The sequence below is a fragment of the Chenopodium album genome, chromosome 20 (genome assembly GCF_948465745.1).
Source record: "Chenopodium album chromosome 20, dcCheAlbu1.1, whole genome shotgun sequence".
Lineage (NCBI taxonomy): Eukaryota > Viridiplantae > Streptophyta > Magnoliopsida > Caryophyllales > Amaranthaceae > Chenopodium > Chenopodium album.
In genome coordinates, this window is record NC_137853.1 from 32,849,739 (window position 1) to 32,874,495 (window position 24,757).

General features: G+C 34.1%; 3 protein-coding genes across 3 annotated transcripts; 2 read left to right on the plus strand and 1 right to left on the minus strand.

The window, feature by feature from the left end:
• Positions 1-358: 358 nt before the first annotated feature.
• LOC145598339 (uncharacterized) lies at positions 359-8,616 on the minus strand. The gene is made up of 4 exons (XM_081654682.1): positions 8,206-8,616; positions 7,971-8,092; positions 2,311-2,499; positions 359-710 (listed from the first exon to the last, which is right to left on the minus strand). The coding sequence occupies exons 1-4, from the start codon at positions 8,434-8,436 to the stop codon at positions 602-604; spliced, it is 651 nt and encodes a 216-aa protein (XP_081510808.1). The 5' UTR covers positions 8,437-8,616; the 3' UTR covers positions 359-601.
• An 8,944-nt stretch (positions 8,617-17,560) lies between these two features.
• LOC145599256 (single-stranded DNA-binding protein, mitochondrial-like) lies at positions 17,561-20,928 on the plus strand. Its single transcript, XM_081655656.1, has 4 exons — positions 17,561-17,945; positions 18,617-18,843; positions 20,072-20,172; positions 20,497-20,928. Exons 1-4 carry the CDS (start codon positions 17,631-17,633, stop codon positions 20,568-20,570), a joined length of 717 nt encoding a protein of 238 aa, XP_081511782.1. The 5' UTR covers positions 17,561-17,630; the 3' UTR covers positions 20,571-20,928.
• A 1,872-nt stretch (positions 20,929-22,800) lies between these two features.
• Positions 22,801-24,735, plus strand: LOC145597418 (peptidyl-prolyl cis-trans isomerase CYP26-2, chloroplastic-like). Its single transcript, XM_081653576.1, has 2 exons — positions 22,801-23,943; positions 24,466-24,735. Exons 1-2 carry the CDS (start codon positions 22,853-22,855, stop codon positions 24,566-24,568), a joined length of 1,194 nt encoding a protein of 397 aa, XP_081509702.1. The 5' UTR covers positions 22,801-22,852; the 3' UTR covers positions 24,569-24,735.
• The last annotated feature ends 22 nt before the right edge of the window (positions 24,736-24,757 follow it).

The window sequence follows — 24,757 nt, forward strand, 5'->3', positions numbered from 1 at the left end:
CAACGTCGGTAAACAAAAGTCAATAGTCTGAAAATCGGGGAAGGTGTGTTCTCACCCCAAAAAAAAAAAAAAAAAAAAAAAAAAAAAAAATGGTTTTAGGTGTGTTTTAACAAAAAAATTTATAAGGTACTTTTTGACAACAAAAGGGTTATAAAAGGTGTTATTTGACAAATTTTCCGAGAAATTACAGAAGGTATTACTTACAAGATGAATCAAATATAAAGAGAATAGAGATGATACATAGCAACTAGCAAGAGCCACATATGAGAAACAAAGGTGCTATGCAGCAATTCAATTTATTGACACACCCACATCTACAACACATCTCATACACGTAAAAAGTGTCATGAAATAAGTAAGACCACCAAATCTTGTTCCCACAAATCCACAATGTATGTTTTCTTTCTACATGTATAGTATCAACACTTTCTGTTTAATTTCAAAAGCAACCACTTGCATGATTTCAATTTTTTCAACTACTTTTCCTTGGTAATTTTTTTTTTTTTTTTTTTCCATATGATCATATCAAACCTAGCTAAAAGAAAATAACATAAAATGAGATATAAAAAGAGAACAAAAAAAAAATTAAAAATAAAAAAAGTTAGTCTTGTGTGGGTGATCTTCTCCTTGTCTTCTTGGATCTCCAAATTATTGCAGAAGGGTCTGGACAAATTTGGTATGGAATCTTTTGTGGGATTATATCAGGAACTCTGCACCAAAAACAGGATAATATAGTCACATACTTTGTGGTTTTTAATTACTATTGATCGTTTAGCTCGAGTGTGATAGGGTAGATCCGTAATCCGTAGATGCTAACTTACTTAGTTGATTAAAGTAATAGAGATTAGTAGAGACGCAATTCGACACTATATTTCATATGTTCTGGAATGAATGTATATATCCTTATTCTCACTATTCTAGTACTTTTTCTTCTTCTCAACATTTATTATTTATAACGAGTAACTTTCAATTATATGTAACAAAATAAATAAATAAATAAATAAATAAATAAATAAATGTAAATTTAAATTACGGATAAAGTAATTGTATAGAACACTCCAAAAATTTATACAGTATATTACAAATGTACTTGTATGCTATGAGTCCTATGACTAATATGCATTTAACCTTAATTACTTTATCTAACATCTAATCTTATAAGTTCTAGCTAAAAATAAGAAAATAAATAAAAATTGCCTGACACTAGCAGATTGTTTAATTTCGATCTTTGTCTATATCTATATGTACAATATTGCCTATTAACATGATTGTTATCCCTTTTTGTTAAGAAATGGTTATCCTACAAAAAGGAAAGAATCCTATGGTAATATGTAAATTAATATTTAAAAAGTATAGCCATACCAGGGGAACAAAGGCAAAGAACAAATAAGAAACTTGTCTGAATGTAGTTTAGTAGTAGTGTATTAGAGCCCGCTTTAAATTTGAGATAAATTCTAAGCCCTTGTGATTAAAACCCGACTATTTTTATTGATTGTCTCTTATGAGTTATGAGTTATGACTATGTCACACTAAAAAAAATACGTCATAATATTGTATATTATAATCTAATCAACCACTACGTAATCTTAAATTTTGTACCTAATGTATAAATAGATGAATTCATTTATATAGGACAAAATTAGGTTAAGATCCTTGCTATTTGCTAGTAATGAGGTCAAAATGTCACATTCTAAAACTTGTATCCTCCTTTGTGCTTCCGTACACCCAAGAGAAGAAAAAAAAAAACAAAACAAAACAGACAAAAAAAAAAAAGGAAGTGATTTCCTCAAAATCACCTAACAAATCATGGATTTCAACAAACCTTGAAATCCTAATATTGTTGTTTCGGAAATAAAATGACGATTATGTCCTCGATAATGTAGAGAAATAAGTAATGGATTGATTTTAAGTAAATGTATGATTCATGGTAGCTTAATATGTTAGTTTAATCTTATTTCAAAAAAAAAAAAAATTGTTAGTTTAATCTTCTACTCGACGAGCTTTATTTAAATTCATTAGAATTTATTTTCAAATGAACCAAATAAAAAGAGGTACATTCTAGAATGATGTTTTTATTAAAGTAACAAAATTTAAGAGACTCGGCTCATAAATTATTAATATACTTTGTTACGATAATTACTCATAAGTCATTCTTAATATTAAACTAATAATATATTCTGCATTGTATGATAATTACTCATAAGTCATGTGTAATAATAAGTTCTTTAATCTCATTTAGTTATTATAAGTTCGTCTCATACTTAAAAAAAAAAGCGAGAATAATTAAAAGGAGGGAATAGAGAATCTTACTGCAAAGGAGCAACTTCGATTTGAGAAAAGTCCAAAGAGAGTGAAGCTTCGAGTTGTGTGATACATGCATATGTTTTTGCACTCGTAGTCAGTCTAGCCGATGACGATGAACATGACGGCCTTGGTTGTTTTATTGCTAAAACTTTGCAATTCAATGTCTTTGTTATATTATCATGTCTCATTGCCAACCTGCCATTATATGTATTATTGTATTAATGTCATCAACCATAATATTTTATTTAATTTGTCTAATAAACAGATTGTGTAACACATAATATAAAAATTCTAAAACACTCATAATTTCGTGTGATTTGTGTGAATAATTGTGACGATTTATAGCCCAACCACTTATATATATGGTGTACCACTATGATGAGAGTGATGATCTCACAAGTCACAATCCTATAAGAAGCATTTGTACAATCAAAATCGAACAACCTTATTTTGGAATAACTTTTACTAATTTAGTACTCGAGTCTAGGACTTCATTTAGCGCTGATTGTCACATCATTCCAATGTCCGTACGTAGTCATAGACCATTACTAATCGTCGTGATAACTTTATTTGAACATTTAAAAGAGTTAAAATTAACTTAGCATATTCGATCATTGTTTTTATTTTTCGAGAGTGTTATACTCCACAATTGTGCTTCATTTTTCAGGATTTCTACTAGTAAAAGTTAACAAGGCAAAATAAATAGGGAATAGAATAAAGTGGTCAACTTTATCTAAAGAGATGTCATGGCCAACTTACTGGTTGAGATAGAGACTTGGATAATGCTAATAACCATAGCAACCTCATCCAAGTTTTAAAGGCCATTTTTTCATTTCATCAGTATCTTTGTGGACCTTCCTGTTCGTTAGTTCCTATTACAGTAAAATATTCTATGTCGACCGTGCATTTGTACAATTTTTTTTTAACTATGGACTAATTAAATTAAATAAATTAATATTTTAATATAAATGTATGTAAGGAAGAAAAAAAAAACCTTTTTACTTCGTAAATTTATTAACATGACTCAGTACATTATCTAGACGTCTTGGTGATTAATAGACTCCCAAATGTAGGTAAAGAAATATTTTATTGTAACGAAATATTATATTGAAATTCCCTATTTCAAGGGCAACCGAGTACAACCTACCCTTCACTCCTCTCTAGTCTCTACCCATCCTTCCAAGAGCACAAACCGCTCTTGCCTAGGTTCAAACCTAAGACCTCCCCTAAGGAAAGTTGAGTACATATTTACCAATCGAGCTAAGCTCTTTTGAGTATTATTGTGTTAAGGTTTGGGGCTGATTCACTTCTCGATTACTTAAGTTTATTATAGTATCGTATGTACTCATGGATTCTCTTATTTTGAATTATGCACTAATCCGCTTTCTTTCAAAAAAAAAAGTTTACTATATTGTATGAAGAATACTATTTGACACTTATATGTACAAGTATAACATAACCCGCTTAGAAAGAGGCAAAATAATATTTATACCAAAAAAATATTAAGCAGAAAATTCATGACAATATCACATACATCTGCGGAGTATATTATTGTATTTGGCATGTTCTTTTCAACCGTCTTTTATTTCTTTCACAAAAATAACTAGCATCCAGCCAAACAAAATACATTCTAATTAATAATAGGTGTTATAATTAAATAAATTGATGACCATATCACGTAGGACTCATAAATATGATAACATTCAAATATATACTGGCATTGGCAAAAATAATTTGATTCCGACAAGAAAAGTTTGTATAGAGTTAGAAGGCCACCACACACATGCTTGTCATTTTTCAAATTTATTATTTTTAGTACTATACTACTATGCTTATGCTAGTATCAGGGGTATTGTAATAGTTAGTAATCATCCTACAAGCTATAGAGTTTTAACTCCATGAAAGGTATAGTACACTCATATTCCTTCACAATTGAACAATCGATTGGTTAGCTAATCACGATATGATGTTGGTTTTGCACTCTTGGGGCCTAAAAGGTGTATATATGACTATTCTGGTGCTTTGCCCTACTTGCGCTTATTGAATTGACCCCTATTACCTTATAAATTTTTATTAGACTGGCCACCTCAAGTTTGGCTTCACCCTTGAGGGGCCCTCAAGTTTATCTCATGCTTGAGGCTATTTCATTGGGCATTTATGCTGTTTTATTATAGGAAAAATTGCCCGAAATAATCCCACCTTTGGCCCGTCCGCCAAAAATAATCCCACCTTTGGATTATTTTTAAATAATCTGACCTTTATATCCACTTCGCTCTTAATGGTCCCAACCGGTCAACTAACCTGTTATCACAAGTCGCCATGACACGTGTTGGCCAACGATTGGTCAAATAAATTAAAATAAAAAATTAACAAAAGTTTTTTTTTGAAAAAAAAAAACAAGAAAAGATTAATTAATTATTTCATAAACCCCGACCAGCCAAAACCCCCATCAGCCACAACCACCCTCCCCGCCGCCGTTCCTGCCGGCCCAGCTGCCGGATTCCGTTGTCCCACGGCACCGACGACCGCCCAAGAAGCTCTCCCGCAGCAGCGCCGACCACCAAGAAGCTCCCTCGCAGCTCCGACGCCCTTCCTCCCCCTCCCCTTCCCACGAACCTCCGTCCCCACCGCCACGAAACACAGTCCCCAACCCTCGAAATCCTTTCTCTATCCCGATCCCAGCCCCCTTCCCTTCCCCAATCCCTTTTCTGGCTAACTCCCCTTCCCCACGCTCCGATTTCGACCCTTATTCCCTTCCAACTTGGCGATTTTGGCCCTCCTCCTCTTCAAAACCTTGACTTCGTTAATGGTTGTGGTGGGTAAAAGGGTAGGGGTGGGTTGGAGAGCAACTCCGAATAAGAGAACGGCGCGGCGAAGCTGCTGCTCTGGGCCTCGTCTGGCTGGTGGTAGGGGTGACGAGGTGGCTGAGGTCGCGGTGGGGCTAGGGTTTGGGTTAATTTTAAGTTTTTTTTTTAAAGTAAAAAAATTAAAAATAATTAATTAATGTTAATTATTAATAATTATTTCTTAAAACAAAATTAAAATAAAAAATTATTTTTTGACCAATCACGTCATGACACGTGTGTAAATTAAACTTAATTAAAAAAAATTACCTACTCAACCAGTTACAGGTCACTAGGGACCAGTAGGAGCGAAGTGGATATAAAGGTCGGATTATTTATCCAAAGGTGGGATTATATTTGGCGGACGGGCCAAAGGTGGGATTATTCCGGGCAATTTTTCCTTTATTATATTGGAGGATCTTAGTGGATTGACCTTGACGGTTTAGTACTTAGCTTAGAGTAGTTTATCCTTTTACTTCTTGGGTTGCCCTTATCCCAACTCAAGCCCACTTTTCCCCTTTTAAGTGCCCTTCAATTTGTTGGAGTTGTGTTTTTTAAAGCCTATATATTATTGGATTTATTATTGTATGTTAAAATTAGCTAGTTATCTTCATTATGAAATGTTTTTAAGGCCAATTAATAATCACCTTTAGTTGGTGGTTGCCTATCATTGATTTGTATTGATCTCCAATTTATGGATTTGCTTATGTTACTTGAAAGTTGTAAATTGGCTTATGTTACTTGTAAGTTGTAAATTAGGTTATGTTACTTGTAAGTTGTAAATTGCCTACCATCTTTTTCTGCTACAAGTGACTTATAAAATTGGCTTTGTGTTGTTTCGACAAGATTATCAAGATCTTTGTTTGAATTAATCGATCTTATTCAAAAGCTTGGGTGACCAATGTGACTTCATTTCCTCACCAACAAGTACACATGTGTGAGAATGGGGATTTGTGCTAACGTTTTCGTAATATTTTTAATTGTATCTCAAAGAGTAAATTCAAGTTTATCTCAAATAGGCCAATTTCTTTAGTTCTTATCACAACAATTTCCCCTCTTGTCACAACAATATAACTCTATGATGAAGTTTTAATATATACATAATATTATTTCTATTTTTAAGACCGGCCAAAGTATTAATCTAGTTGTCAAAAAAAAATTAAAAAAAAAAAGAAAAAAACCAAAGTAATAATCTACCTTTAAAAAAAAAAAACTTTGATTCATGTCGTGTGTCACTCCATATAAACTTGCTTAATGACTAGCTCACTCCTCTACAAAAAAAAGTTTGAAAATGGGGTTTGGTAGGGTTTTGGAGTGGTTAAAAATCACAACTTCCAAATCAAATGCATACATGCTAATCTATATCTATATCTATACTTAGTATTTAAAAACACAAACCATAATTTTTCATATGACACATGTCATCACAAGTCACTCAATACCACATATGACACATGTCACCCCTTTTAATCTTTTTGTTTAAGTCTTAATGTATTCCATAACTTGCAAATTCAATTAAGAAAATGAAGTGTTTCATTTCCATCATAATAAAATGAAGTTGAACCAATTAATATACTTCACATAAACATATGAATTGAATTATATAAAAATTGTCTTTTTAATTCCTAGACTTAAAACATAACTTAAACTAATATGTCATTTCATATCCTACAATTTTCATGTATATATACGTAACTAAATTTCATTATCTTTTTCCATAGTTCTACCCTCATTCTTTTTTCCCCTTTAAGTTTTAGCAGTGAAACAGTTACTTCGTACTTCGTATTTCATATCAAAAGTTTCAACTATTGAAAAACATACCTACATATAAAATAACTTAGGTAAGAACCCGTGCATCGAACGGGCCAAAAGGCTAGTTATTTTTTTAATCAAAAGAAAGCATCAATAGCTTAAAACAAATCATCTATATTTAAGAATTTAACCTAGTATTAATAATGAAAAATACTCTTTTCATTTGATACAGAGTATTAAAATATGACGATATACTTGTAATAGTCTTTTCATTTGACATTATATATTGGGATAATCTAGCGTTAAAAACACTTGATGTGCTAGAACTTTGGCTTTTAGCGAGTGTTGTAGCACTAGTGTTGTTTTGCTTGGAACTTGGAAGAGTAATACTTAACTACCCAACACTAAATTACAACATAATAATAATTCACTTAATGTTATTATATGCGAGATCTAATTTGATGATTGATAATTTATATAAATTAACAGATAATTGATATAATTTATAAATTGTAACGCAAAAAGTGTAACATATGTATCAAAAGTGACATATTATACTAAGACAACGACCTAATAAAATGCACGACTAAATAACACACGACTTATTATTTAGGTAAGAATTGAAGGAAGTAAAGTAATGAAGCTAAGTGCAAAAGAAGACCAAACAATAAAACAAACTTTGGCATTATACTCATCTTTATAAGACCATAAAGGAAAGTAAATGAAATGCGCGTGAGACATATAATACATTTCTAGGACATTTGAGTTGTTGATTGATCCATCTATCATGTGAATTTAATTGTCATCCTAATTCAACTACTCTACTCTGTCTCTACTTTCTCAAGGGACCATTTCAAACCAACACTCCACAAGTTTCTCTCTTTGCTCACCCAAAAACGACATAAAAATTATTCATGTAGATAGAATTATATCTCGGGTTATATTATGAGTATCACCCTAAAACTTTACCAACTAGCCTAGTGACTGCGTCTTAAAAAAACAAATTTTTAAAGGGACAATACAAAAACAAAAAAAAAAAGAATTGAAGGGTAGGAATTAGGAAAAACTGACCTGTAGAAAAAACTATGATCATGAAGACCAAGAACCAAAGCAAAGGCACCCATTTCTCTAACCAACCCCACCATTTTCTCTCCTTCTGCATCATCTTCTGTCACCACTATCTCTATTTTCGTCTGTATAATTCAAACCTATAATATATCAATATGATTACCAATTAATAATACTAATAACAATCATCTTGTTCTTATTATAAACTATGTAATATAATTAGAATTCATAAACTTACATTAATAGATGAAGAGGTACAAATGTCATTGAAAGAAAGAGCTAATTGATAACCCTTTAAACGAAGAAGCCTAAGTTTCTTCTTGTTACGTGACCTAGGCGGGTAGTAAGGACATATATGGAGGAGGGTCACAACGTCGCCGTATCGAACGAGGTTTTGTAGAGCCCATTTTAGAGCTGTTCTTGCTGTTTCTGATTCTTCTACCACCACTACTATTTTTCTCTCATCCATTAATAGTTTGGTTTTTTTTTTTTTTTTTTTTGAGAAGAGGGTGGAGAAGTTCTAGAAGAGTTGGCAAGAAATGGGTTGATCAAGGTGAAGAGGAAGGCATATATAGAGTTGTAGAGTAGTAGAGGAGAAAAGAGGGATGATGTGAACAAGAAGAGACTATATAATTTAATGAGTGTTGTTTTAAGGGAAAATGAAATAAAATACACTTTTTTAAAAGAAATAAAATGAAAGGTATTCTAGTGAATTAGATCCTTGTGGTTGAGCATGATTCTTTTATTTTATTTTTTCTTTCTATTTTTAGTCCTAATTAAGGCATGAGAATTGGTGGTGAGGAAATTATTATTATGAGGTCTTTGTTTTAAGGCGGGATCAATAAATAATTTTAGGGGACTCAAATATTTTAAATCTCTATTATATAAGTCAAGGTAAGGTATTATGTTGTCAAAAAAAAAAAAAGGTAAGGTATTATGGTGTCCCCTTGTAAATATTAAGGGCGTGTTCATATTTACTGAACCTAGCTAGTTGAACTGAACTGAACTGATAGGAGCTGAACTGAACTGAACTAAAATAAATTGAGCTAAAATAAATATTTTATGAGAAAAAAAAAGTAGGAGTTGAACTGAACTGAACTGATTGGAGCTTAACTGAACTGATTGAAACTTCTGAACTGAACAGAAATGGAGAGTAAATGTGAACATGCCCTAAACTAGCCTCTTTCCTTTAAATTTGAATAATGATAATTAAAAAAAGTCAACCAATCAATAAAACGGAAAAAATTAATCAATCAACAAATAAAATAAAATCAATTACTTAAATTACGTCTAAAAATGGATAAATTACATGTTTTTATATATGTCAATCAGTACACTAAATCAATTAATAAACAAATATAAGATTTCAAACAATCAATTAATCAAAATCATCTTTAATTGAATTCAATTAAGTGAGATGTCAATTTTCCACAAATTATTAACTTTAATTGTTGACTAGCTCTATATGCACGCATTGCGTGCATAATTTCAAAATTTTATAATCAATATGATTAATATATCATCAATACAATTTTTTTATTTTTTTTTTGAAAGAAGTCCTAAAGGACATTAAATTTCTTAATAATAGCCATACGACATCTACGATTTACAATTAACGATAATGAAAACGAATTCAACAAAATCAAATAAGAATTAATCGGGGAAGGGCTAAGAATCCAAATGCATAAATATAACAATTCGGCACAACTTTTTGAGTGGATCCGTCGCCGCTTCGCAATTTTGTGAGAAAGTAAATTCTTGTGTTGATTCCATAACCCGAATCCAAGCCATAATCAATAGTAGCCCCGCACAACCAGAGACCAAATTAAGCGCAAATAAAACCTTGTCTTTCGAAGGAGTCCGAAAAACCTTGTCTTTCGAAGGAGATTGAAAAAACCTTGTCTTTCAAAGGAGATAAACCATTTCTTTCGAGGAAGACATTATTATAACCTAAGAAACAAAAAACTTAAAAGAAAATAAAAATTGGGGCTTTCCACCGGTGTAATCCGATGGAAGCCCCTTCAAAATTGACAATGGAGGCTAAAGTTTAGGAGAGAAAAAAGAGAGAGGAGGTTAGGGTTTTTTTTTAGCCTAACATTATATATATACAGTAGCATTATCTTTTTTTCATACATAACTTCAAAAAGTTTAATTATAAAATTGCATTGAGAACCATGTTGATATCAACGGGACAAGCATTTGAAAATAGAGAGAGTATCACATTTATGTGCTATTATCATCAATACAAATTTTGAAATTTAACATAACAAATTTACAAAAAGATACACGTGAAAATTGAAATAAATAATCATGTTAACTAATCAAATGTATAAAAACATAGGATGAAAAATCTAATAATTATCACCAAAATAAATTTTGGCATCTATAGAGCATTTCGAAAAATTGAATAAAATAATCACATACCGAGACAAATCTTACAAGATCCTCAAAACACATTGAAGACAATATCCTCTTCATCGGTAGTCCTTTGAATGTCAGAGGAAAGGGTAGCATATATTTAACTAGTTTTGTGCCCCGTGCAATGCCCGGGTTGTTTATTGAATTTTAAGATAAATTTTTAATCTATGTCAAATTTTAACGTATATCATTGATACAAAATTAGTTAGGAATTGATGTGCTTTTGTGACAATTTGCTATCTAGTAGACATATAATGACTAATAATAATGTTGGTGGAAATGTCCGATTTAATACATTAAATTAGCAACAAATAAATTACATAAAATAAATGTTCAAAGCCCGTTGGATTGATCCAAACCCAAAACTTTGGGCAAGGGTTGAGCATTTCTTAACATATAACCTGAAGTAACCAAAACCGCGATGATTCATGACCCTACCCTAATTAACAGGTCTATATAGTATTAAAATTCTATTAGATTGTAAAACATATTATTTAGCGGATTAGTATATATTATAAATGGATGTTTTACGCTTTAAAGAACTACTTCCTTTGCTCCAAAAAATATTATGATATAAAAATTAAATAATATTGGTATTTTATCGAAAATAAAACTCTAAACTAACATTTTTATCCTAAAATTCCATCCAAATAGAATTCTAAACTAACTTTTTTTAAAAAAAATCCTATGAAGTCTATTTAAATCTATCCAACGTGGCGCGACACTTGGCAAAAAGTTGAAACGCCAAATGTCACTGCTTCGTGACCTAACTATAAGTTTAGCTTTATATATTAGTTATATGATATAATAATATTCAATTGAAATAAAATTAATTGAAATTAAATGACTTATGTAACATGTTTTTTTTTAAAAAAAAAAATTGAATTTATTAATGTCAATCCTTTAAATTTTTTAATAGAATTTTATTTAAGAAAAAGTAAAGCATTTTGGTGGGAGAATTTTTCTTAAAATCATGCCAAGTGTCTCCTCCGGTGATTAATTTAGTATATAGTAAAAAGATTTGTTGGTTGCTTGCTTAGTTAAGAATCCAAATAAGGTTGGATTAAAAATAAAGCTAAAACAAATGACTATCTCATCCCTTTTAGAATTAGCCGACTAGTTCATGATCAACCATCTAATTTGCAAATATAGCTATCTATAGTACTATATAAAGAGAAAAGATTTCTTCGTCGATAAATTTTGTTTTTCCTAAAATACCTTTCTACTTTTTAAAAATTACATTATTTACCCACAATTAAAATTTTTTATTTTTTTTAAAAAAAAAACCCTACCTATCATAACTAGCCTTTATAACTGCTCCACTTCTTGTAAATAATTGTATATTTTCAATTGTTCTTACTCCCTATAAAGAATAAAACTGCTCTTGATTTTTTTCTTTATGGTTATATAATTTTTTTTTTCCTTCTAACTTTTATATGGCACACGCATAGCGTGTACCTATTAGCTTGTTAAATTAAAATCAAAAGCCTCCTTCACAAAGGGTAAACTCAAAAAACCTCCTTTACATTTTTACAATCTTAACCTACCATCTAAATTGCAAACATAATTATTAAAATCGGAATTGATCCTATGATTATACGATCTAAAACTATATATATTATCTTTAAGTTTGTAAGATCGTACGATCCTAGTTAGAGAAAAATAATGAGGGTTGGAATCTTAATATGATCCTACGATCCGATCATATATGGCTATATGTTACGATAGTTTGAGAAGTTAATTTATTTACAAAAATACAAAAAAAAAAAAAAAAAAAAACATAGTTTTGTTAATCAGTTACTAAACATTAACCCTATTACTTAAAAGTTAAAATCTTTTTTTTTACACCCCTGAGTGTAATGTATTAATTAATTTTTAGATATAAATGAACCTGGCAATCCTGACCCAGACACGATGACCCGACCTGAATGAGCCGACCCATACCCGACCCGAAAATGGAGCTGACCCGACACCCAAACTGACCCAACCCGAAGTTGACCCGACCCAAAATTGACTCGAATTGTTTGAACGGAACAGACCCGATAATAGAAATTGACCCGAACAAACCCGATACCCGAAATGTCCTTAAATAAAAGTACCTTATAATTGAACTTAAAATGTCTTTGTACCAAAAATAACTCAAATTATTAATCTTTAATCGTAGATAAGCTCATAAACTGAATTTGTAGTGTTTGTTATAACAATAACAAAATATATACTGTGTATAAAATTATTGATTTGAGCTTGATTTACAAATGAAACAACCCAAACATGACCTGACCAGATTTTGATCTGAACCGAATATGACCCGAACATATTTGACCCGAAATCAACCCGACCCGAACATACTCAACCCGAATTGACCCGACCCGAACTAGACCCGATTATTGACCCGAAACCCAAATCGACCTGACCCATACCCAACCCGAATGTTAGTTGACTCGAAATGACCCGACCCCGAAAGTGACCTGACCCAAACCCGACCCGAATGACCCATTTGCCAGATCTAGATATAAATGAATTTCAAACTTATCTAGTATATAATTGTAGAGACACTTTTCCAATTTTTAACCACAACACTCCGAACTCTAAATCCTCAATTTCAGTATGTTCGGAGGGAGTCTTAATTTATCATCTCTTTGATTTATCCGTTATTAAATCAATAAATATGTCCAATCAACATGACATTTTTGTTATTATCAACATTTGTGAGGCTCATATTTAATAAAAAGCTGTTGATTTATTGATAATTTGTAATTTCCCTTTATAATTATATCATTTCAAATAATTATTTCAACTTCTTTAAAAAAAAAAAAAAATTTCAACTCCTTTTTAACTATCTTTTAAATGGAGTATTATTAGATTTTGCCAAAAAAAGATATAATAAATTGATTCATATAATAGATGTTAAAGAAATTACTTTAAAATATCACTTATATATATAATTTTTTTAAATACCTCTAGCTAATATTTTATTTCAATTTCAATTCAATATAACTATATATTCGAGTCAATTACAATTTTATTTATGAAATTTTACTACTATACGTACATATTATCACAAATTGATTTATAGAGTATAGTATAGCTATAAAATAAATGTTGCGTTTAACAAGTGATTTTTTAGATATAAAGGTGATATATTATTTGTAATTTTGTGTGTGTTTGCACTTTTGCTAATACTTTTAGTGCAGATTTTAGTTTGTTGTTTGATTGATTTTTGATGTTTATTAAAAATGCATTTATAAATGAGTATTCACTAATATGGCCACTAGACCTGACAAGCCCCGCCTGATAAATTCTCGAGTTTGAGAATTCCATCTTTTAGATATTTTGTTGCTTTGCCTATTAATATAGATTATGACATTATAATTTTTATATATTTGATTTGTATGTTTTATCAAATTTTATTTGTTGGATATAATTAATTTTTTTATAAAACATTATACTTACCGTGTATAGCACGCGCTTTAAGCTAATTAAATCAATAAATATGTCCAATCAACATGACATTTTTGTTATTATCAGGTAGAGCTGTCAAAAGCCTACCCGACCTGAAATACCGACCCTAACCCGACCTATTGACCGACCTGAACCCGAAAAAAAATGGTGACCCAAACCCAACCTAACCCAACCTGAAACCAACCCTAGACCCAAGTTGACCCGAGTATTTGAGACCCGAACCCGAACATTAACCGACTTAGAGACGACCCGACCCGAATGTAACCCGTAAATTATTGACTTGAACCGAACTTGACCTGAACCGAAATTGATCCAAACCTATTTTAACCCGTCAAAAACCCGAATTCAACCCGACATGTTCCTAATCCAACCCGAATTCAACTCGACCTGTTCCTAACCCGACCCGAATTTAACCCGACCTGCTACAAACCCGACTCGAATTTCAACCCGACCTGTTACAAACCCGACCCGAATCAACTCGACTTGTTATTGACCCGACCCAAATTCAACCCGACTTGTTATTGAATCAATATGTATAGGTCGTTATCTCATGTTGGTATTGGAACGGAAATTGAATCCTAACTCTATTCCTTCAATATTTCAATTTGAATTTTAAGAGGTTAGTTTCACAACATGTTTTTAGGGACGAAACATGTTTTTCGCAAATTATTGACTTGAACCGAATATGACTCGAACCCGAGAATGACCCGACTTGATTATAACCCGTAAATTATTGACTTGAACCGTACCCGACTTGAACCCGAGAATGACCCGACCTGATTATAACCCGTAATTAATTGACTTGATCTGAACCCGACTCTAACCCGAGAACGACGACCCTAACTCGTTTAAACCCGTAAAGACCCGAATTTAACCCGACCTATTTTTCACCCGACCCGAATGTAACCCGTCCTTTTGCTAATCCGACCTAAACCCGACCCAAACCCAATAAGATGTATGACCCGGCGTGACCTGACTCAAGCATGACCCAACCCGAACCCGACCCGCATATGTTATGACATTAACCCGTATTGAACTGACCCGAGATGACCCGACTCACACTAACCCGACTCAAACCCGACCCATTTACCGGAATTGACAGCTCTATTATTAGGGACAGCTACATATAGAGCTGTCAAAAGCTGACCCGACCCGAAATACCGACCCTAACCTGACCCTAACCCTAACCCGTCTGAACCCGAAAAAAATGGTGACCCGAACCCGACCTAACCCGACCTAAACCAACCCTAGACCCGAGTTGACCCGAGTATTTGAGACCCGAACCCGACCATGAACCGACCTAGAGAGGACCCGACCCGAATGTGACCCGTAAATTATTGACCTGAACCGAACCCGACTCGAACCCGAGAATGACCCAAACCCGATTTAACCCGTCAAAACCCGAATTCAACCCGACCTGTTACTAACCCGACCCGAGTTCAACCCGACCCGTTTCTAACCCGACTCGATTTTAAACCTGACCCGAAATAAACCCGACTTGTTATTGACCCGACCCAAATTCAACCCGACTTGTTATTGACCCGACCCGAATTTAAACTCGACCTATTACTAACCCGAATTTTAGGATTTAGGAATTTTTAGGATAAAAAGAGTACTCCGTATTGACTATTGAGTTTCAGGCTTTTTTTCAATTTATTAACATGGATTCCAATTATAAAACAAAAGTGGTCTTTCTCATCTTACTTGACTTATCTCTTACATAATCCTCGTCAAAGAAAAACTGAACTGGATAGCAGCAAAAAAAAAAAAAAAAAAAAAATTAAACAAAAAAATAAAAAATACACGGGACCCAGACAATAGCAAGTCTTTCTCATCTTACTTGACTTATCTTTTTTTTTAATTATTTTTTTTTAAGGGAATTCAAATTTTTGACTTGAACCACACCCGAGACCGACTTGGAAATGACCCGACGTGATTATAACCTGCAAATTATTGACTTGCCAATTTGAACTCGAGAATGACCAGATAAGTTTAAATGACCCAACTTGATTGTAACCCGCAAATTATTAACTAAACCCGACTTGAACCCAAGAATGACCCGACTTGGAAATGACCCGATTATAACCCGCAAGTTTTTGAATTGAAACGAACCCGACCCGAACCCGAGAATGCCCAGACTTGATTATGACCCGCAAATTATTGACTTGAACCGACCCCGACTCAAACCCGATAATGACCCGACCTGATTATAACCCGAAAATAATTGACTTGAACCGAACCCGACTCGAACCCGAACATGACCCTAACTCATTTAAACCCGTAAAAACCCGAATTTAACCCGACTTGTTTTTCACCCGACCCGAATGTAACCCGACCTTTTATTGACCCGACCTAAACCCGACCCGAACTCGAAAAGATGTATGACCCGACGTGACCCGACTCAAGCATGACCCAACCCAAACCCGACCCACATAGGTCTTGACATTAACCCATATTGACCCGACCCGAGATGACCCGACCCACACAAACCCGACTCAAACCCGACCCATTTACCCGAATTGACAGCTCTAGCTACATAACTGGATGTAAACTGTAAATTTTCCGACACATTTATTACGATAATGCCACTAGATAAAAGTGAATAAGTACTACTCCCTCCGTTTTTAAATACTTGCTCCATTTATCTTGGACACGTATGCCGATGTTAATCTTTGATCACTAATATCTTTAATTATCAATAAGTATAATTTCTAACAATTGAATACATGAAATTTTGACAATTACCACATTCTGTTATGTCCATTTTAGCAATTACCACCTTCTATTTTTTTTTTTTTTGAAAATTACCACCTTCTATTTTCAAAATCATCAAAAATTACCACCTTCTTGCCTCCCAACTACCACATGACGTCATTTTGGGCTCATTCTTTCCCTTTCCTCCCTATTTCCCTCACATTTCTCATTCCTAACTCGATTCTCATCTTCCTTTCACTTTTTTCCCCAAACAATCAAAAACACTTCAATTCACTCCTCTAAATCAAAATTGACGAACAATTATTGGTGGTTTGGGGGAAAAAAAGTGAAAGGGGAGATGAGAATCCAAATAGGAATGAGAAATGTGAGGGAAATAAGGAGGGAAGGGAAAGAATGGGCCAAAAATGACGTCACGTGGTAGTTGGGGGCAAGAAGGTGGTAACTTTTGATGTTTTTGAAAATAGAAGGTGGTAATTTTCAAAAAAAAATAGAAGGTGGTAATTGCTAAAATGGACATAACAGAAGGTGGTAATTGTCAAAATTTCTGAAAATTAATAATCTATTTATTGAAACACAAACTTTTAAATAAAACGGATGTTCAGTAATTACTGAACATCCGTTATAAAGTGACAATAAAATATGCAAAAGTTACACTAAAACGCATAAAAGTTACCCAGATATATATGAGTTATTTATGCTTCATTGATAAATTTGACAAAAGTGACACTAAATCTGACAAAAGTGTACCCGATGTACAGTAAATTACTGAAAACCGGGTGTATACAAAAGTTTTCCTTATTGAAATGATTCCAACAAGTACCCATAATTTTTTTATGTATAAATCACAAACATTAGTTACAGACTCACGGTAAGACAAATGAATAGTGCAAAAAATAAAAATGGAGCAAGTATTTAAAAACAGAGGGAGCCGTAATAGACTTCCACTTTTTCATTTTTGTGCTTCCACCTCAACATTTCTTTCATTCCTTAGGGTTTTACTCAGGTTTAAACCCCCAAACTTTACAAATTCGATTCCCTTTTGATCAATTACCTCACTATCATCCATCAATGGCGACCTCAAACTCATTGACATCAATTTCAAGAAAACTATGTCGAAATCTCTTCTCAAATCAAAAACCCTTTTACTACACTACCACTTCCTCCTTCTCCAATGGACCTTCAACTCCAGATTACAACTCTGATTTAACCCCAGAAAATAGTGAGTTACCAACTCTAAATTCGGACTCTCAATCAACCGAATTTACCCCTGATAACTCGGCGCCTTTTTCCTCTGAGTTCGCTTCTGCTTCCCCTAACTCAGCTGGGCAACGCCCGTACACTCCGACAGTCCTTGAAGGTGGCTTGGATATCGGCATTTTCAAGGTTTGAATACTTATTTATATTCGCATTCTTTTCGGTTATTATATATGCCATCCTAAGGGCTTACTTTATGTTATGTTACTCGGACTCGGGTACTCATGTCCTCATTAGTGTGTGTCCAAGTGTCCGGCTTGGTATAAAATGAAGTGTCATATCCATGTCCGAGTATTGAGGATCTGACATGGGTAAATGAAAACGACTGAAAGGAGTCGTCTCGGTCTTCTCGAAAGGGGAGGGCTAACTTTATATTTTGTTACTCGGACACTAGTGTGTCCAAGTGTCCCACTTGGTATAAAATGAAGTGTCATAGCCATGTCCGAGTGTTGAGAGTTCGACATGGGTAAATGAAGAGTCTGAGTGACTAATACAGAATGTACGACAAAATCATGGGTTGATCGGTGTATTAATGATTAACCGAGCCTGAGCAAAAGTTTATTTTACTGAATTTTTTGAGGAAATTCTTTATTTTTGTGGTCGGACTGAGCCTTATATGATATATGCTGTATGAATGTAGTAGTAATTTGATGGAAATGAGTTGTTGATCTATTAGCATTTTCGTGATTTGCTGGTTTGGTTGAAAATTGTGAGAACATATGAAAATGTAGTATTGAAGGTATAATGATTTGATTGGATGATAATTGAGTGATCCCAGTTTACGTTTTATGATGATTTAGGCTATACTGGTGGGACAAGTAGGGCAGAGTCCATTACAGAAGAGGCTGAAGAATGGGAAGTTGGTGACACTTACTACTTTAGGAACCGGTGGGGTTAGGAATGAGCGGATTCCGTTCCCAAATGAAGGGCCGAGGGAGTATGCTGATCGTTGTAATGTTCAATGGCATCGAGTTGCTATCTATCAAGAAAGGTTGGGTGAAATTGTGCTGAAGAATGCTCAACCTGGGTAAATTTCTTTTCTTGATTTCTATACCATGTGCTGGTTTCACTAGTCATTCTTGTCTGCATTGTTCTTTGTTTGGTATTGAATGAAGAAACATTTTTAATTCTTGGTGTGATAAGTTTTCAACATGGTGAACATTGATTGAAATTCGGCTGGCATTTTGTGAGGAAAGACAGAAGAATTGGAAATTCCAGAAGTTAATGTACTCGTATAGGCTTGTTTGCGCTTTTTTTAAAAAAAAAATGAGAACCAGTGTGCATTTATGAGAGTGTTCTTGGTTTTCCTCCATTCTGCAATAGAGCCTAATAGTGCCTTCAATCCTTCATTATGAAATCCAACATTTCATCTAAGAAGATGACCAATTTAAGAATGTATTGATGTTAAGTACTTTCATGGACTTGATAGCTTTGAGTTTCCACCTACGTCCCCAAAGCTCATCTCTTCTCATCCTAACTAATCTCTCTTTCTCTACACACACAAACACACATACAACATGTCATCATAACCATGCCTAAACTTCGAACATAGTCACCAAAGCTCCACTGTGATTGAAGATAGAGAATGTAATGAGGAAAAAAGTGTTGTATTAAGTATACAGGGTACAATACTAGTCTAATTGTGTACATGTGTATGTATGTAGCTTGAAATACATTTTAAATCACTTATAATTAAGAATAACTTTTGAAGTTTAAAAAAATAGAAATTGGCGTCGATTACAATACAAAGCTTGGGAGCCCTATTTGCTTCAATCAAAAATTGCACATATGATAGAAGTATCCCCATTAAGGACACTCTCTTGGCACAACACTTTGTATGAACAGTGATATTAATTTTGCCAATTTACATTTTAAGTACAACCATGTATTGGGTTAGTAGTAAGGAGACCTTCTCCACTAAGATCACTTTGAGGGTGGGGATTGCGTTGCCTCCCACCCCACCACTCTCTAAGAGGCTATTGCCTACTAACCCGCACTTGTTGATCTGTGAAAGAGTCTGTAGGGCAGTTCTTCTTACCCCCCCCCCCCCCCCCCCACACACACACACACACACACACCAAAAAAAAAAAAAGTACTATATTTAAGTGGTTATAGTAATAAACTAATAAACAACATTAATATGTATCTTTGTACTGATTTTTGGGGGAAAAAACAGCACTTGTTGCTTTGACCTGTTGGAAATCATTGCTCGTGCCTGTTTTATATAACTGATATCTGAAGCTTTCATGTTGCAGTTCACTACTTTATCTGGAGGGAAATCTGGAGACCAAAATCTATACTGATCAAGTTTCCGGTATTCTTAAACGTGTAAGGGAAATTGCAGTTCGAGGAAATGGTATGTTTTACATTGTTGTTCCGACATATATCCAAATTTTGTGCCCCATGATTTTTTGTTTCCTATTACTACCTCCATTACATATTAGTTGCAACTTTGGGCAATATTTGTGAGAGATAAAATATTCCAAAGCTGCAACTAATATGTAACGGAGGTAGTAGTTTATTACAAAATTATTGTTCTAAACATATTGAACCCCTTGTCCTTGCACTCTGTTGATACTGTAGCTTGTATCTCCTATAGCAACCCAGAATGTATTCTACAAAGCAGGGATCTTTTTTTTTGGGATGGCATCTTATGTATTCTATTATTTCATTGTTGCAGGCCGTATTGTATTTTTGGGATGTGGCAGCGATCTGCCTACTACACAAGACCTACGAGGTGTTGGGTATTTCTGAGTCCTGACTCCTGAGGACTTCGTTGTCCAGGTCTCTCGGGCGCATGATTGGATTGTTTCCAAGTGGAGTTGGAAGGACCAGTGCTCATATCTTCAAGATTTATTATGCTGGACATCACTGCCATCTTCTATATTCTGACAGAAACTGAGTTATGCCGTATCTAATGTCTGTAGGACCATTGCTTCATTCTGCAATCGTCTACACTGTCAGTTTTATTCTTTCATGTGTTTACCTGGAAGGTTGATATTAGGAGTTTACTAATCCAGCAGTTCGGATTATGTATAGCCTGTTAACACATTCTGGCCACTGTTGTTTGAAATTGATGGCAAGTTATCGATTATACTCCCTTTATTTTTCATTCTTGGATCTATCGCATGAAACATTAACAGACTGTTGAGAACTAGACATTAGTGTTAAAAATGATGCAAACTCTACTGGCAGTCTCAGAACGAAAGAGAGGAAAACCAATCATTGCGAAGTATTGTTTAACATGCCTAAACATTTGAAGAGTAGGGAGCAACTGTGTTTTCGTTGCTGCATAAGTGCCTAGTTTGCCTTTGGATCAACAATTTTATTATTTTACTCTGTTCTAGAGCAGCTTGGCTCAAAATACATCGAAAAATGTCATGCTGTTCTTATTGGCTTGTTTATATGCCCCGTTTGCTATCGGTCATCAATAGTTTGAGGTTCGTGAACATAGGTTGGGGCTGCAGCGAGTATTGCGGTAGTGTGAGAAGAAAGACTACAGCAAGGGTGAAGGCAGTAGACATAGAGGAGAAAGGCAGATTAGGGTAGAGCAGATTTAGGGCCTGTTCATATTTACTTAATTTCAGTTCACTTCAGTTCAGCTCCAATCAATTCAGTTCAGCTCCTAATTTCCCTCTCTCATAAAATATTCATTTCAGTTTAGTTTAGTTTAATTCAGCTTCAATCAATTCAGTTCAGTTCAGCTCCAATCAGTTCAGCTTAGTTCAGTAAATGTGAACATGCCCTTAGTAGTAAGAAAAAGAAAGATTAAGGAACGCAATGTAAGTTTTATAAGGAAAGGTAAAGAGGAGGAAATTTATATTTGATACGAGTAGTTAAGATAAATTGAGAATTTTGTTTTACAAAGCATTAAACGAAATTGTTTTTAGGATTTAATTAAAATAATTCTCTCATTAATTTATCTTTTGAAACAAAAAGGTTAATCGTCATAAACTCATAATTGCATTTTTATATTAAACTGACATAAGAAGTAATAAAAGAACAATCCAATTCTTCAAATTAGCATAGGTAAATGCTTCAAAATTTTGTATGGAGTTTAGTCATTTAGGCCCTTTTGAATACTAGTGGTTTGGTGATTATACGCCATATTACTTCCTTCGTCATTTTTAAATCTGTACGTTTGAATGGTTAAAGTGTAAAGATGAAAAAGTGACAAGAGAGTTGCTATTAGCTAGTTTAACTTGTGGATTGTATTAACTATTATGTACCATTGTAAAAGTATTTGGTATGTAACAATTGAATAAAAGCTAATTTATACAAAAGTATTTTATAAAAATAGACTAATAAGCACAAAAAATATATTATTGTTAAATTTGAAAAACTTAATGTTCCCGTCCAAAAAAAAAAAAAAAAAAGGAATTTTACGGTAGAATAATCATTTTACTATTACATTTATAATTATAACCTCTTTTTATAAGTTCAACCAGCGTTGTTTTTTTTTTTTTTTTTTTTTTTTTGGGTGTGTCAAATTCGTAAGGTTCCTCGGTCCTGGGTTTCTCCAGCTCACTGGTTAGCTGGTTGTGCTCGACATATTTATTTCTTTATGTTGCAGTGTGTTTTTCTTTGATAGCTCTTTTGTCCCAAAAAAAAAAAGGGAAGAAAAACCAGCCTTTTTTTTTTTTTTTTTTTTTTTTCAAAATTACTCCTAGTAGTATGGATTCAAACCTCTCTTTCAATCCCCTCTCAACCAAACACTCTCATGTGGTTTGGACTAGACAAACCTCTCTCCTGATAATTTAGTATCACGTATTGACAAACAAATTGTCTAATCACCTACGCATGAAAAAAAAGGGGGATATGGAGTTTTGGAGCTGAGGAGAATCAGAGGATGGCCTACCAAGACTTGTGATTGTGGTCTCAGATGAATCTCATTTGCAGATGCTCAACATTCATGAGCTTCTATCTTATCCACAATATCATATCATGTTTTCTTTAACAAAGTTACTACTCACTACTGAAGCCATTAGGAGAGAGAAAAACAGATACAGACACTCTCCTCCATTAGAGCTACAAGGATGCTGCAACATCTAAAACTCGCACAATCGCCTGCGCAGATCCTACATACTCGAAAGTCACCATATATTCCCGGAAACCAGAGTGTATATGCTAGCCTTTCTCCTACGATTCCTAAACAATGCAACAAGTTTTCACGCCGAGAGCTCACTATCTTTACAAACTCTTCTCTGCTCCTCTTGACCTCTCAGACTCTGCATTCACATCCTTTTCTGGATGCGCGAGCAGAGGAAATCCCACAACAGCTGAAAGGTGAGGTTGAGCAACAAGAACCTAAAGCAACTCCTGCGACAGAGGAAGTCCCACAACAGAACAAAGGTGAGGTTGAGCAACAAGAACCTGGGGCAACTCCCACAGCAGAGGAAATCCCGCAACAGAGCAAAGGTGAGGTTGAGCAACAAGAACCTGAGGCAGCTCCCACAGCAGAGGAAATCCCACAACAGAACAAAGGTGATGTTGAGCAACAAGAAGCTGAGGCAACTCCGAATAAGACTTCTCAAAGCACCAAAGTAATTCCAACTAAACAGGTGTTTCTTGACGTGTCGATTGATGGGAAGCCAACAGGAAGGATCATTATAGGATTAAATGAGCAAAATGCGCCTGTTGGAGCAGCTACATTTCGTGACATTGTTAGTGGAAAAGCGGGCATAAGTTATAGAAGGAAAGAGTTTGTAAAGATCATGCCAAACTATGTTCAACATGGAGGGATTAGATCATATGGGGTGGATGCTGAGCTTGCAAGCAGAACAGGAAGGAGCTTCAAGAACGATAAGTTGGTTGAAGAATTGGAGAGAGAGAATGAGGAACGTCCAGGCACTAAGAACTTGGCTGGAACCGTGAGCATCATAGTGAGGGATCCTTTAAAACCACCGCCTAAAGTAAAGTTGGTTGCCAGAGAAGGGAAGCTTAAGATTGATCAGGAAGAGGTAGGGGTGGAGCCAAACGGCACAGAGTTCACCATAGCAACAAAGGACTCCCCAGAGCTCGATTCATCAGCATTGGTAATTGGCAAAGTGATTGAAGGAATGGATGTTGTGGAGAAGATTGGTCAGGTCAAGACAGTGCAAGAAAACACTAGTTCTCCATATTTTAGGTAAGGGAAAATACTAATTACTCCATACATAATTACACACAGAACTATACTATACTGCAATTTGTCAATTACTTTAGGCATTTCTTTTTTTGCCAAAAGAGTGAAGCTAATACTAATTACTCCACATACACAATTACACACAGAAAATTCCTCCTTTTGGCTTCAATTTTTTCAATTGTACAAGAAAAATTTACCAACTTCAAATTTTCAGAACGTTGCATTGGAGTTTTTCCACATTTTCCTTATACATTCGAAGGTTATGTCTGTGGAAATAATTTATTTAGAGTAAACCTTTTAACAGCCCAATTAATCATTTAAAGGATTATAAAATGAAACAGTAATTAGGAAAGAGAAGAGATCCTAAAGCTTGTAGCAATTATATCAACTAAAGATACCCACAGGGAGGGGGGGGGGGGTGTTCACCATAAATTTCAGCAATTAGTTTTCCAAAACTGTTAGTCTTACATCATATCAATCAGTACTAAGTTACTAACAAAACTTGCCTGGTTCTACAAATTTCAGGGTGGCGAAGTTGATTGGTGACAAGAGAGCTGTAGTTGCTGAAAGGGGTTTCAACCGCCCTTACTCAAAAGTCATAATCACGAATTGTGGCCTGCTAGAATGACATCCGGAATTCGCTTAGATCTCATTCTTTTTCATCATTTTTGTCACAGAGTAATCAAATGGAGCATAATACAATTTTGTTTTAAAAGTTCCATAGCAATTTTATGTAACTGACCACTGACATGGTCCCATAAATGACAGAAAACCAGAAATAGATGCATTTACCTACTTTATCATAGTAAAGGTCAGA

What these genes read in the sequence shown, in the direction of transcription:
- LOC145598339 (XM_081654682.1), bottom strand. Translation starts at nt 8,436, where the DNA reads ATGGATGAGAGAAAAATAGTAGTGGTGGTAGAAGAATCAGAAACAGCA. An exon ending in GTACCTCTTCATCTATTAAT is followed by an intron (nt 8,093 to 8,205) that starts GTAAGTTTATGA and finishes TGAATTATACAG; the next exon opens with ACGAAAATAGAGATAGTGGT. An exon ending in GATCATAGTTTTTTCTACAG is followed by an intron (nt 2,500 to 7,970) that starts GTCAGTTTTTCC and finishes ATATAATGGCAG; the next exon opens with GTTGGCAATGAGACATGATA.
- LOC145599256 (XM_081655656.1), top strand. Translation starts at nt 17,631, where the DNA reads ATGGCGACCTCAAACTCATTGACATCAATTTCAAGAAAACTATGTCGA. An exon ending in TGGATATCGGCATTTTCAAG is followed by an intron (nt 17,946 to 18,616) that starts GTTTGAATACTT and finishes ATGATGATTTAG; the next exon opens with GCTATACTGGTGGGACAAGT. An exon ending in CTGAAGAATGCTCAACCTGG is followed by an intron (nt 18,844 to 20,071) that starts GTAAATTTCTTT and finishes TTCATGTTGCAG; the next exon opens with TTCACTACTTTATCTGGAGG.
- LOC145597418 (XM_081653576.1), top strand. Translation starts at nt 22,853, where the DNA reads ATGCTGCAACATCTAAAACTCGCACAATCGCCTGCGCAGATCCTACAT. An exon ending in ACTAGTTCTCCATATTTTAG is followed by an intron (nt 23,944 to 24,465) that starts GTAAGGGAAAAT and finishes TACAAATTTCAG; the next exon opens with GGTGGCGAAGTTGATTGGTG.